Below are 13212 nucleotides of genomic sequence, written 5' to 3'. Positions count from 1 at the left end.
ACAGTCGGTTCTGCAATAATTTGACATAAGCATTCCCCAAAAACATTGAGTTATGCAAAATTGTACAATAAAGACCATAGAGCTTATGGGAAGAAATGAGATTAAGAGCACAATGCTCAAAAAGTTTATAAGTGGCACATTTTTTAACAAGATAGGAACCAAATAAAAACAATAGCATAGTTTTGTACAAGTTAAGTGGTTAAGAAATAAATAAATGAATGAATAAATAAATAAATGCCACAGTAAATAGAGACCTCCCATCTTCAGGGAGCAAGTTGATCAGGCCACAGGGTTGGTCTTAAGAACCCACACCACTGCAGGAAAAAGTGAGATGTGAGGAGACACTTTTCTTCCCATAGCTCCTACTCCAGAAGTTATACAATATGGCACATTAATTTGACAAAGAACTCTGAAGTTTGATTGTTGAAGTGGACATCCATCATAAGGATCATATCTTATGAGTTATTATGAAGCAGTGATTTTCTGAGTTCCCTTGGCATATCTCTTAGAAGAAAACTGATAGAAGCAAACTCGAAGATTAAATTGTACTCAGAATGTTTCCTAATATATTAATTAAGTTGGGGCAGATTTACATTTTAAAAACAGGTGTAATAATAGAACTGAGTGACTTTATATAGTCTATCTTTATCTATATATGCATATATATATTTATCTATATATCTTTGTGTACTCCTGGTTAGAGAAGTTCCTCAACCAATCCATATCAACAACTATTCTGAAACTTAATCTTAGAAAAGGAGTTCCTAATCCTTTTTGTATCTTGGACTCCTTCAACAATCTTATGGAAACTTATAGACTTCTTAAAATGTTTTTAAACACAAAATAAAAAATAACTAGAATTACAAATGAAACCAATGATATTGAAATATGATTATCATTTTTATTTAAGTTCACAGACCTCAGATTAAGAGCCCCTCTGTTTTACAGAGTTGCCTGAGAAATGAGAGTTTAAATTATTTGCCCTGGGTCTGTACACAGTCTATGTCAGTGGCAGGACAAGAACCAATGTCTCTGTGGTTTCAAGGCCAGCTATCTATCCGCTACAGAATACTGACTGTCGTGTGGTATATTTTAGTGCATGGAGTATCCACCTGTATCTTAGGGCCTCACAGTTCTCATATGGGCATTTGAGCATCTACTTACCCTCTGGGCTAGCTTACTATTGAGCAAGATCACTAAATCTGTTTTAATATCATTTCCTTATAATGTGGCTATTGCAAAGATTCAAGGGATCGCAGACTTTCTTCATAATTGTTCCTGACTCTTAGTGAGAATGATCAATTTATGTAACTTCTTTTGCATTTTTAACCCACTGTCCCTTGGAATCTTAGGTAGGTCTTCTATGTTATGTCTTTTCCCCCCAGTTTTCATTCTCATCTTGTAAATTTGATGTTCGGAAGAGCAAAGAAGGGACAGGAAGAGTAGTTATATGGAAAATGGGAGTCCAAAACAGCTTTACCATGGAGGCTACTTTTTGTGGATCTACTCTTGGTAAGATAATATTCTCACTTATGTCCCTAAGGGTCATAAAATTTTAAATTGTTAAAATGTGAAAACAAAAGTAGAAGTTAATTCATCAGTGAATTGATTCCTTCTAAAAGCATATCAATAATTAGCCAATCTTGTCAATATATGCACCATAATATGGTGGTTATGAGGGCCATTCTGTAGTTACTTTTATAATGTCACATTCTCTCAGGAAGTTTTTAGTCTTTTAAATATAATAATCTAATTATAATACTAGTCGCCGGGATCTGTAGAGTTCTTTGTAGTTTTGCAACATACTTTACTATTTCATCTAATTTGGCCCTTAAAACTGCTCTGGGACATCCATGGTACTATTATCCTCCTTTGATAGAAAAGGAAACTGAAGAGAAGAGTTTAGAGCAGGGGTCAGCAATGTATGGCTCTCAAGCCATATCTGGCTCTTTTGAGGGCCAGATATGGCTCTTTCTGTAGGAGCCATAAAGTCAATTTTTTTTCAGCGCTGTTACAGGAGCACACTGTGAGCACTGTACAGCTCTCACAAAATTACATTTTAAAAAATGTGACATTTATGGCTCTCACGGCCAAAAAGGTTGCTGACCCCCCTGGTTTAGAGACTTGTCCAGGACAGCTAATAAGTGTCTAAGGCAGGATTTGAACTATCGACTATGGCTTCTCTTACTCATCTTATAAAAACATATTGGGTTTATACAAGTGATTAATATTTTTATGAGTATAAGGAAACAACAAAATATAGTTTTTTGTTTGCAAGATCATAGTAGGGGAGGAGAGAGAGAGAGAGAGAGAGAGAGAGAGAGAGAGAGAGAGAGAGAGAGAGAGAGAGAGAGAGAGAGATTACCTTATTGGTTTATACTAAAATGGCAACATTTCTGTAACCAATAAAATATGTCCTGTTTATTTAGTTTTGGAGGGGTGGGGTTTGGAGGAGGGAGGGAAGTTGGATTTGTTATGTCACCAGGTATGGAGCTCTAACTGAGGAGCTTACTAATCCAAGGCATTTTAGCACCTTCTTTCTGAATATGGTCTTAGAGAGATGCCTAGGATCCTAGGGTCAGTGACTCCCTTTCATTCACATAGCCAATAAATGGTAGAAGCAAGACTTAAACCTAGGACTTCATATTCCTTTCCCACAATGTCACAAATACTATGTTGTATGTTATCAGTTAAGAAAAACCCTGTTGCCTGGCATATCATAACAGCCTGGTCCATGTTAAGGTAAATTTCCCATGATCACAAATGTGTGATTGGCCACTCAGATTCTGCTCTGCTACATGTTCATGATATCAAGATTATCCTGAGTTCTCAAAAACCACACCATCAGACTTTAAGCTCTGAAAGATTTTATCAGATTGGAAAGGCTTCATATATGAACCTATATGTCTATTGTCCAAGCACTAGCCTTTCTAAGTTTCAAGAAGCACATCTTCGATTCAACCACAGGATGATAGCCACAGCAACCATTCCAAAGTATCTCCTAAGTTATAGAGTGACTGCAGTTTTGACTTGATAGAGGTACAGGGAAAGAAAGGAATCAGACTTAAAGTACAAGTATATGGTTAATGAGATAAATACATAGAACATGTGTGACAAAGGGGACCATATCTCTTCTAGTAGTGGAGCGCCTCTTTCTCCTTTAAGAGTCCTTATGTAGTTTCCCTTAAATGTAGCTTCCTGCTGATCTTTGACTTTCTAGAGTTCATAGTTGCTATTTCTCTATATTACTAGGTGTTGTGCTCTCTAGAACCATCTCTCCTAGTAGATCACTCCACTCCTGATGAAGATAACTCCATTGCTATGAATCTCATTCCCCTAAAACCTTAATTCACAAGCCTCCATCAGTGTGTTTAATTTTAATAGTCATTTAGGGGACACAATTCGTTTAAAACAAAGGCATTTAAGAAAATGGCATAGTAAATAAAGTAGCAAAAAATTTTCTCCATGAACCTGGAGATACACTCTCCACAAATAAATACAAATATCAGCAAGAAGTGAGGATATATCTAAAGAGAAAAATTAAGAGTGACATGTAAGACGTGCATGTGGCCAGTGCATATTACTAGAATATCTCATATCTCTGATTCTACAGGGCCATTAATGTCATTGTGAGTTTTCTGCTGACTCAAAGTATCTTCTTGATGCTTCTTGGCTGAACTCAAGTCAATTGATCAAAACATCTCCACCAAATTGCTTTGCCTAGATGCTGTTGTTCTTGATGTGATGTTCATTTCTCTGCCTCCAGGCTTCTGGCTTGGTTGATGTCTTTGGGTTATCTCCTGCTCAGGGAAAGAACAGATGTGGCTTTGTTCTTTTAGTATAAAGTCCAAAGATTTTTCCTGCTGCCATATTTTTGGGAGGCAGAGTAACCTTCATCTTAGACCTGAAAAATGTTTTCCTTAAGGTTTTTAAAATTCCCATCAAAGTCTTGATCAAACATATCATCCCTGTTACAAGATTATTATAAAATTCTATTATAAGAGTCTAAGCTCTTTAGAACAAACAATGGGATCCTTCCAGCTAGCTAATGTCCTCAGACTTCCTCTTTCTTTTTTCTTCTTTTTCCTGGGCCAGGGTCTAAGTCCTGTTGTTCCTTCAACAAAATCATAACACCATACTCTGGTCCAATATTTAAACTTTAGGGGACAGAAACTAAGTCTCAACTCAGCTAGGAAGCTCAAAAGAAAAGAAAATATACTTTCAAAGTAAAATATATAATCCACATATATTATCTGAATATACTTATAAAGTGCTTGTCCAATGTAAAATAATATAAAATTATGAGTGTTAATAATGAATAGTTTTTCTCATAGAAGCATATCCTCCCTAGTCTTTGCTCAAAAATATTAAGATTGAGAAGTAGGGAGAGACTGTATTTTGTGTTTTTTACATCTATTAAGATAACCAAGTTTCCCTCCACCCTATGAATATGCATCATCTCTATGTGCACATACATCTGTTTAGATATTATATATTCCCAGCAGCTTTCCAACATTGTATTTAGTCAGTTGGGGAGAAATAATAGGATAATATTATACAACTACTGAGGAAATCTGCTTACGTATTCCTTATGTCAGAGAAAGAGACTAAAGGAAAAAGTTACTGGGAGGTAATATAATTTGTTTATACTATCTTTTTAACTATTAGGTAGACTTAAGAAATTTAATTCTCAGGAACATATAAGCTCCTTTATTTTTTTAGGTGATAGACGAGGTACCCACTTCAACACAAAAGACTTGGAGTCTATGGGATACCATTTTTGTGATTCTCTTTTAGATTATTGTGATCCAGACCAAACAAAGGTAAGAAAAGCCTATTAAAACATGGATTATAACAAAACTTCTTTTTTAAATAGCATGACCTTGTTTATGGCAGTATATTTCATGTAATAATTTAAAAGGATTTGATGGGAGTTTTCTTGAATTTCTAGATGTTGGTCTAATGAATTCCTTCATTTTTCTTAGTTGAGTCCTGGTATTTTAGGTCATCATTATATATAATAAATAACAATAAGATCCAAGCATGCATTCCACATAAATAAGGAAATTCACATAAAAAAAAGGAAAGAGGCAGATATTACCTTTTGGTAATATTACCATATTACCATTATGGCTAGGGGCAGAATTCTTTTTTTTTTTTAAATTTTTTTTAAACCCTTAACTTCTGTGTATTGACTTATAGGTGGAAGAGTGGTAAGGGTAGGCAATAGGGGTCAAGTGACTTGCCTAGGGTCACACAGCTGGGAAGTGTCTGAGGCCGGATTTGAACCTAGGACCTCCCGTCTCTAGGCCTGTCTTTTTAACTGTTACCTTCTGTCAAGGTAGAAGAGCAGGAATGGCTAGGCAACTGAGGTTAAGTAACTTGTCCAGAGTCTAGCTTGTCCAGAGCTAGGAAGTATCTGAGGTCCAATTTGAACTCATGTCTGCCTGGCACTCTATCCACTGTGGTACCTACCTGCCCCTGTGCAGAATTCTAAAACAAGAGATAGAGATCATCATAAATGACAAAAACAATTTTCATTCCATAAAATTTAAAAGTTCTTATATGAAGAATATCAATGAAGATAATAATAATGAGATACTGTCAAGTGGAAATATTGTTATCTCTCATTCCACTAAGGAAAAGTCTGATATCAAAAACATATGGAGACTTGGCATAAATATGTAATCAATATCCATTCTCCAAAGTGATGGAAGGTTTTAACAATTTTCAAAAAGCATTGCCAACTGAGGGCAGCTAGGTGGCTCAGCAGATTCAGAATCAGACCTAGAGACAGGAAGTCCTAGGTTCAAATCTGATCTCAGACACTTCCTAGCAGTGTGAACTTGGACCTAGCTCTTATCATTCTTCTGCCTTGGAACTAATACTTAGTATTGATTCTAAAATGGTATTGCAAACTGTAAAAAATTGTATGAAAATATGTTCTCTGTCACTAATGGTAAGAGTAATGCAAATTAACATAACTGAAATTCTACCTTATATATTACAGATTAACAAATATAACTTTTTTAAAAATGGGAAATCAATGTTGGAGGGAATGTAGGAAGAGAAGTCTTGGTAAAGCTATAAATTGTTCTAATTGTTCTGGATATCAATCTAGAATTATGCAAGAAAAGTTACTAGACTGTTTTCATCCTCTGGCTCAGTGATCCTACTACTAGGAAGGGGGCCAAAGACAGAAAAAAGAGGTGTGTATACACACAACATACATGTATATGTAGATATACATATACTCATTTTCAAAGCAGCACTCTTTGTCATAGCAAAGAACTGGAAGCAAAGTGAGTATCAATTAGTTGAAGAAATGCTGAAAAATTGTATTGTATATAAATGCAATGAAATATTATGCACTAAGAAATGACAAATAGGAATTCAAAGAAACTTGAGATTTATATGAACTGATTCAGAATGAAATAAGCAGAACCAAAAGAACATAGCAAATACAACAATCTAAGATAAAAGGTAACTAAAAGGTAATGAAATTATGAAATTAAACTAATAATAGTCCTAGAGAACAGGTGATGAAACTTTCTTCCTCGTGAAAGATTAGCAGGAGACTATTTAGTACAGAATGCAGCATACATATTCAGATGCAATTACTGTATGGAATGTTTTTGCTTAATTGGTTTTTCTGTATTACAAGAACTGGCTCATTTAGGACAAGGCAGGGATAATAATTTCAGGAATGACTGTGCTATTAAAAAAATTATCAGGGGCAGCTGGGTAGCTCAGTGGAGTGAGAGTCAGGCCTAGAGACAGGAGGTCCTAGGTTCAAACCTGGCCTCAGCCACTTCCCAGCTGTGTGACCCTGGGCAAGTCACTTGACCCCCATTGCCCACCCTTACCAATCTTCCACCTATGAGACGATACACCGAAGTACAAGGGTTAAAAAAAAATTATCAATAAAATGTGTTCTTTTCTATGACCAAAGAGAGGGCTATGGTGAGAGCCATGCTGAAATAGTGACTATTAACCAAAATTTTAATTTTTTTCTAGTATTATCAATGCATGAGAGAATTAGAAGAACTGGACAGACAGCAATCAGGCACAGCAAACCTGGAAAAACCATCTTATGATTCAGATATTTCAAGCATAGATGCTCCAATAGATCCAGATTCCAGGTACATTGAGATTATAGAGATAACTGTGATAAACTCAGAGATTTTAAGGAATATATAGACAAAGCAGAGTTAATTTATAGTAAATAAATTTCTAATAAAGCATATACTCATAAAAAAGATGTCAAGTATCATGCATATTCCCCACCTTCCACTATTCTTGAGTTCCCACCTCAGCCTGGTTTGAGAAGTGAAGCCATAAACTTCCTGTACCACTGATGTAACTTCCTGTAGAAATTATAATAATACTACATAATAATAATCATTAATATATTGACAAACTCAGAATTTTCTTGGTTAATATAATTTCAGGGAAGATTAATTTACTACTTAAATCTTCAGTGATACATACTTTTCTTTTTTGATCAAACCTAATCAAAACCTTTTTTTTAGGTTGCGTTTATCCATACTGGACTGTCCTATATGGAAATGGAGGTACCTAACCATAGAAATAATGAGTCACTTTACACTTAGCTTTCAGTGCCAGTTGAACTTCCAATCCATAAAAACTCAGTTCAGGTGCCATCTTTTTCATGAAATCTTAGAATGATATGTTAAAACTGGAGGGACCTTAGTGAGACTATCTAATCCCATGTCATCATTTTATAAATGAGTAAACTAAAACTTAGAATGAAGGGATGGGGTTTTCCCCAAACCACAGATACAGTAATTGGTAGAACTTTGCCAGAACCTCAGACTAGGTCTTGACATGCTAGAACACTAGATCATATATAATAATATAACATTTAACAGAGATCAATATGATGCCTTACATTTAGGTTCAACGAAATCATCTTCAAAAGTGTAATATAGGATAGATAATGCTTCATCTGAAAAATTACTATTCACCATAAAATAATTGCCATGAATTTAGTGCCAAAGTCAAAGCTCCATAATTTTATTTGTTTAAATATTTAGTCATCTATGCTTTCTATTTTGATCAAACCTAGTTAAGACTATTTTCATGGTTATACTGACTGTCCCAGAAGCAGCAGTGTGGCATAATGAATATAAAGGCAGCCTCAAAATCAGAAAAAACTGGTTTCATGGTTTGCCTCTGACATATAGTGGCTGCATGACTTTGATCAAGTCACTGAACCTTTCCTTGCCCCCAGGAAACTCTTTAAAACTTTGTTATAGAGCCACTGATCAACATTACTAGAAGGAGTTTCACCACAAGAAGTTCTTTATACCAGTAAAATCATGGGTCTCAACCAAGGAAAGTGACCAGAACTATGATAGATGATAGTCATATTGTATTATGTTCTAGTCACATCTGGACTATTGTATGAGCACTACAATTTAAGAAGGAGTTGATAAGTTGAAGAATATCCAAAGATTATAATGAACATGGTGAAAGACCTGGAAAGCATACCATATGAGGATTGATTGAAAAAACTGGGAAGGACAGAAGGTTAGGGTAGAACATAATAGTTTTCTTCAAGTACTTGAATGCCTATATTATGAAAAAGGAGTTGGATTTGTTTTGTTTGAACCCAGAGTTCAGAAAGTAGAGAAATGTTGCGAAGAGGCAATTTTGGCTTGAAATAAAAAAAAAAAAAAAAAAAACTTCCTAACAATTAGAACTATTAAGAAACAAGAATAAGTGCCTTGAAAAGTAATGACTCTCCCCAACTAGTGGTCTTCAAGGAGAGGATGCATAAATATTTGACAGGTATCCATCCCATTCACCTCTGCCACTCCTACTTGTACTGCTAAACAAGGCTAAAGAATATCTCATCACTGTGTGTTTGAAATTAATACAAATTTATATTACCTAATTTAAAGTAGATCATTGATGGAGCAAAGCCATCATTTTCTTCTTCCTACTTGATGTAACTCTCCACAATGGCTATTCCAAATTTGTGTTTTTTCCCTAAAGATTCCAACAGAGACTACTTCTCATACCATATTAGCTGATGTTCTCCTCTCATACTTTTTACTCTGCCCCAAAGTGAAGCTTTCTGACAAGTATTCCTTCTTCTCCCCTCCTCTTCATCTCACAACCCATTTGATAATAAGGTGACTCTTTTCCTCCCCAAGGCTCAACCTTCCTGAACCATTGGTCCTCTCTTCTATCTTCTCTAGGAGATTACTTCCAGGATCATCTCCTTTTCTCTCTGTGTATTGTTTTCTTTTCTGTTACCTTAGAGACATCTGCGAATCTCCCCCATTAAAAACAAAACAAAACAAAAAACTAATTTTCTTCCCTTTCTCAGACATATTCCTAGAAAAATCCATTTACATTCATTCCCCCCATTTCCTCTCCTTCTTCTTCTTTGTCATTGTTCAGGCTTGTCCAACTCTTTGTGACTCTGTTTGAGGTTTTCTTGGCAAAGATACTGGAGTGATTTGCCATTTTCTTCTCCAGCTTATTTTTACAGATGAGGATCTAAGGCAAAGTTAAATGACTTGTCCAGGGTCTCACAGCTAATAAATGCCTATGGTCATATCTGAACTCATCTTCCTGACCCCAGGCCTTGCATTTTATCCACTGTGCCATCCAGCTGGCCCAGCTCTTCTTAACTCTTTATAAATCTGACTAAGAAATGCTCTCTCTAAAGTTACCAACGATTTCCTAATCACCAAAACTAATGACCTCTTCTCAACCCTTATCCTCTTTGCCTTTTCTTTTCCATTTGAGGTTGCTGACTACCCCCTCCTCTTGAATAATTGTCTCTTTTCTGGATTTTCAGGATACTATTCCTACATACTTTTCCTCCTACCTCTGTGACCACTGCACAGAATCTTTTATTGTTTAATTCTCTGTACCATGTGGGTGTGTCCCGGAGCTTTGTCCTGGATTCTCTTCTTTTTACTTTCTATACTCACCCTTGGTCATCTCATCAGGTTCCATGGATTATATTATCTCCCTATGCCAATGACTCTTGGATCTATACATCCAGCCCCAATCTCTCTTCAGAGTTCCAGCCCTGCAACATGCACTATCTGTTGAACATTTCAAGTTTGATGTGTCATATACACATATCAAACTCAACATGTCCAAACAGAACTCCCTCTCTAAACCCACTCATCTTCCAATTTTTGCTACTACTGTCAAGATCACTACCATGATTCCACTCACCCAGGCTAGAAACCTCCCTGGCATCATCAGTTTCTTCTTTTTACTTATTCCACATATTCAGTCAGTTGCCACTGCTTGTAATTTTTACCTTTACAATACCTCTCACATATATCTCTTTTCTGCTTGTAAAGCCACCATCCTAAGTAAGGGTCTCATCACTTACCACCTGGACTACTACAATAGCTTCCTATTCGTCTCTTGCCTCAAGCATCAACCCATGCCAAACAACCCTCTATATAGCTGCCATTTCCCCAAATCATAGGTATGATTATGTCTTTCCCCTACTTAAAATTCCAATGACTCCAGATTGCTTCAAGAATTAAATATAAACTCCACTGTTTGAAATTGAAAGTGCTTCACAACCTAGCCCCATTCTAACTTTCCAGACTTTATTCCCTTCCTGCATTCTGTAACCAAATCTGGATTACTCACTCTTCCACCCTCAACACCCCATCTACCATCTCCATGCCTTTATTCTAGTCAGTCTCTATGCCTGCAATACAGTCCCTGCTCACTTCCTCTCTTAGAATCTCTGGAATTCCTTCAAGGATCAGATCAAGTGCCATTATCTTATAAAACTCTTTTTGACCCTTCCATCTACTGGTACATAACTTCTACAAACTACTTTATGTTGATTTCATATGTATTCTGTTTGGTATTCTATGGATGCTATGTGTTCACATTGTTTCCTTCATGTAAGGAGGTAAGGACTATTACACTTGTCTCTGTAAATCTTTTTTTAACAGATTATTTTATTTACATTCAGTTTGGATTAGGTGACTCTGAGGTCCTTCCACCTCTGTGATATTCTCTAAAGCAAAATATATTGATTACCAGTCTTCCTTCAGACACCTAGTACAATCATGTTATCTTCTCCCTCTCCCAGGGAGGAGAAGGATAATGATGATGATAAAATTAGCAATGATAATCATACCTAGTGCTTTAAGTTTTACAAAGTGTTTTCATACATACTCTTCATTTCATGCTTCTATGAATTCTTTGAGATAAGCTTGTCAAGAATTATTCCATTTCTGGGGCAGCTGGGTAGCTCAGTGGATTGAGAGTCAGGCCTAGAGTCGGGAGATCCTGGGTTCAAATCTAGCTTCAGACACTTCCTAGCTGTGTGACCCTGGGCAAGTCACTTAACCCCCATTGCCTAGCACTTACCACTCTTCTGCCTTGAAGCCAATACACAGTATTGACTACAAGACGGAAGGTAAGGGTTTAAAAAAAAAGAAAAAGAATTATTCCATTTCCACAGATGAGGGAATTCATGTTCTGAGTTGCTATGTCTACACAAGTAATTTCCTGATCAGTACTTAGAGCCCAATCTTCTGACAATCCCTCCAGGATTTTTCCCACCACCCTAGATAGATCTGGAATTTACTGTAATGGGAATGATCTTATTTTCATTGTATTATTTTTACCACAAATGTATGAAATGAATGGTTTTGTTACTTTTAAAAGGAATTCATGCATCAGTGAGCAAAGAAAAGATTATTGGAATTAAAGCCTTGCTGAAAATCATGCCACTTTGTAAAATACCCATTTTCTCCATGTATAGAACTTAGTTGTCAGTTTATTGTTGCCATTTCCCAGCTGATATGGGAAAATCTCATAAAAAATTCTTGCTATCTGATCAAAATGTTTTTGCTTTTTTCATATTAGTGATGAATCTGACATTTCAGAGACCAATGAAATTCCACCTTTTCTCAGAGAAACTTCTCAGGTATGATTGATTTGTGATTTGGCTACTCTTCTGCTTTATTTTCTGGTAGTCATTAATATGGTAATTTTCAAATTCATTAAATAGTTTTCATCAATATAATAATTACCCAAAAACATTCATTATTTCCTATCACATTATTTCTCAACATTTTAGTCCCATCAATAGAAATATAGAGTTCGGAAAACCTTGGAGACCATGTTATCCAACTCGCTTATTTTGAAGATGATGATGATAATAGCTTATATTTACATAGTGCTTTATGGTTTGTAAAATGTTTTACCCACAACATTGTCCTGAAGTAGGTAACCCCATTTTACATAATGCATAAACTGAGGCTGAGAGAGATTAAATAATTTTCAATCATATCACCAGGAACTAGCAGAAATGGAACTCCAATTCATGTCTGATTCTAAGCCCAGTATTCTCTCCAATAGAACCATGTGAAGTCAAATGACTTGTACAACCAGAAGTAGAACCAGAACTGTCCATCAAATGGGCTTTGATTTAGTCTCTTTACCTTTCCCAGAGCACCAAATCAAATTTTGTGCTATTGAAACAAAAAGTTCTCATTTAGTTAAACTGTTTACTTGAGAAATTTGTTTACTCTACCTGAACAAATATGATGATAATAAACAAATATATATAAATAGAGATATGTTGAGGCACTATGATGTAGTGGACAGACTGATATGCCTGGAATCAGGAAGACTTGATTCCAGGTTCAAATCCTGTCTCTGACATTTTTATATGAATCCAGGGAGTTACCTAACTTCTATGAGAATAGACAACTCCCTATGACTTAACTAAGTCATAAATTGGTTACTCTATATCAGTAATGGTGAACCTGTTAAAGACAAATTCCCAGGTCCCACCCCACAACCCCCCCAGACCAAGTGCTTTGCCCACCCACCTCAGAGACTTCATGCCGTGCCCCTCCCCCTCCCACCCACCAAGTGCCAGATGCACCCTGCCCCACCCCTTACCTCACACAGGGCAAAGAGAAAGTGCTCCCATTGGGCTGCTGGGAGAAGGGATGGGTGAAGTGAGGGATGTCCTCAGCAAGTGTGGAGAGGGTGAGGGAGTGGCCCAAGCACTCTTGCTTCCCTCCAGCTCTGCTGTCTATGAGCTGCCCACTTTACCCTCTGTGTGCTCCCATTTGGCTGCTGGGCAGAGGGGTGAATGATATGAAAAAATGTCTTTAGACACATTGGAGAGGAGGAAGGGAACAGCTCTGATCAAGTCCATCTGTCTTTCTAGTA

At 36.4% G+C, this 13212-nt stretch overlaps 1 protein-coding gene across 1 annotated transcript in view; it reads left to right on the top strand.

The window, feature by feature from the left end:
- Window positions 1–13212, top strand: part of AGBL3 (AGBL carboxypeptidase 3) — a 132718-nt gene that overhangs the window by 33219 nt on the left and 86287 nt on the right. Inside the window, exons 8-11 of the mRNA XM_044677822.1 lie at window positions 1386–1512; window positions 4723–4823; window positions 7018–7142; window positions 11893–11953. Coding sequence (XP_044533757.1) covers window positions 1386–1512; window positions 4723–4823; window positions 7018–7142; window positions 11893–11953 — 414 coding nt within the window. The remainder of the gene's footprint in view (window positions 1–1385; window positions 1513–4722; window positions 4824–7017; window positions 7143–11892; window positions 11954–13212) is intronic.

Source organism: Gracilinanus agilis, chromosome 5 (genome assembly GCF_016433145.1).
Source record: "Gracilinanus agilis isolate LMUSP501 chromosome 5, AgileGrace, whole genome shotgun sequence".
Classification (NCBI taxonomy): domain Eukaryota; kingdom Metazoa; phylum Chordata; class Mammalia; order Didelphimorphia; family Didelphidae; genus Gracilinanus; species Gracilinanus agilis.
Note: the sequence above shows the minus strand (reverse complement) of the source record. Positions and strands in the feature narration are given on the sequence as shown.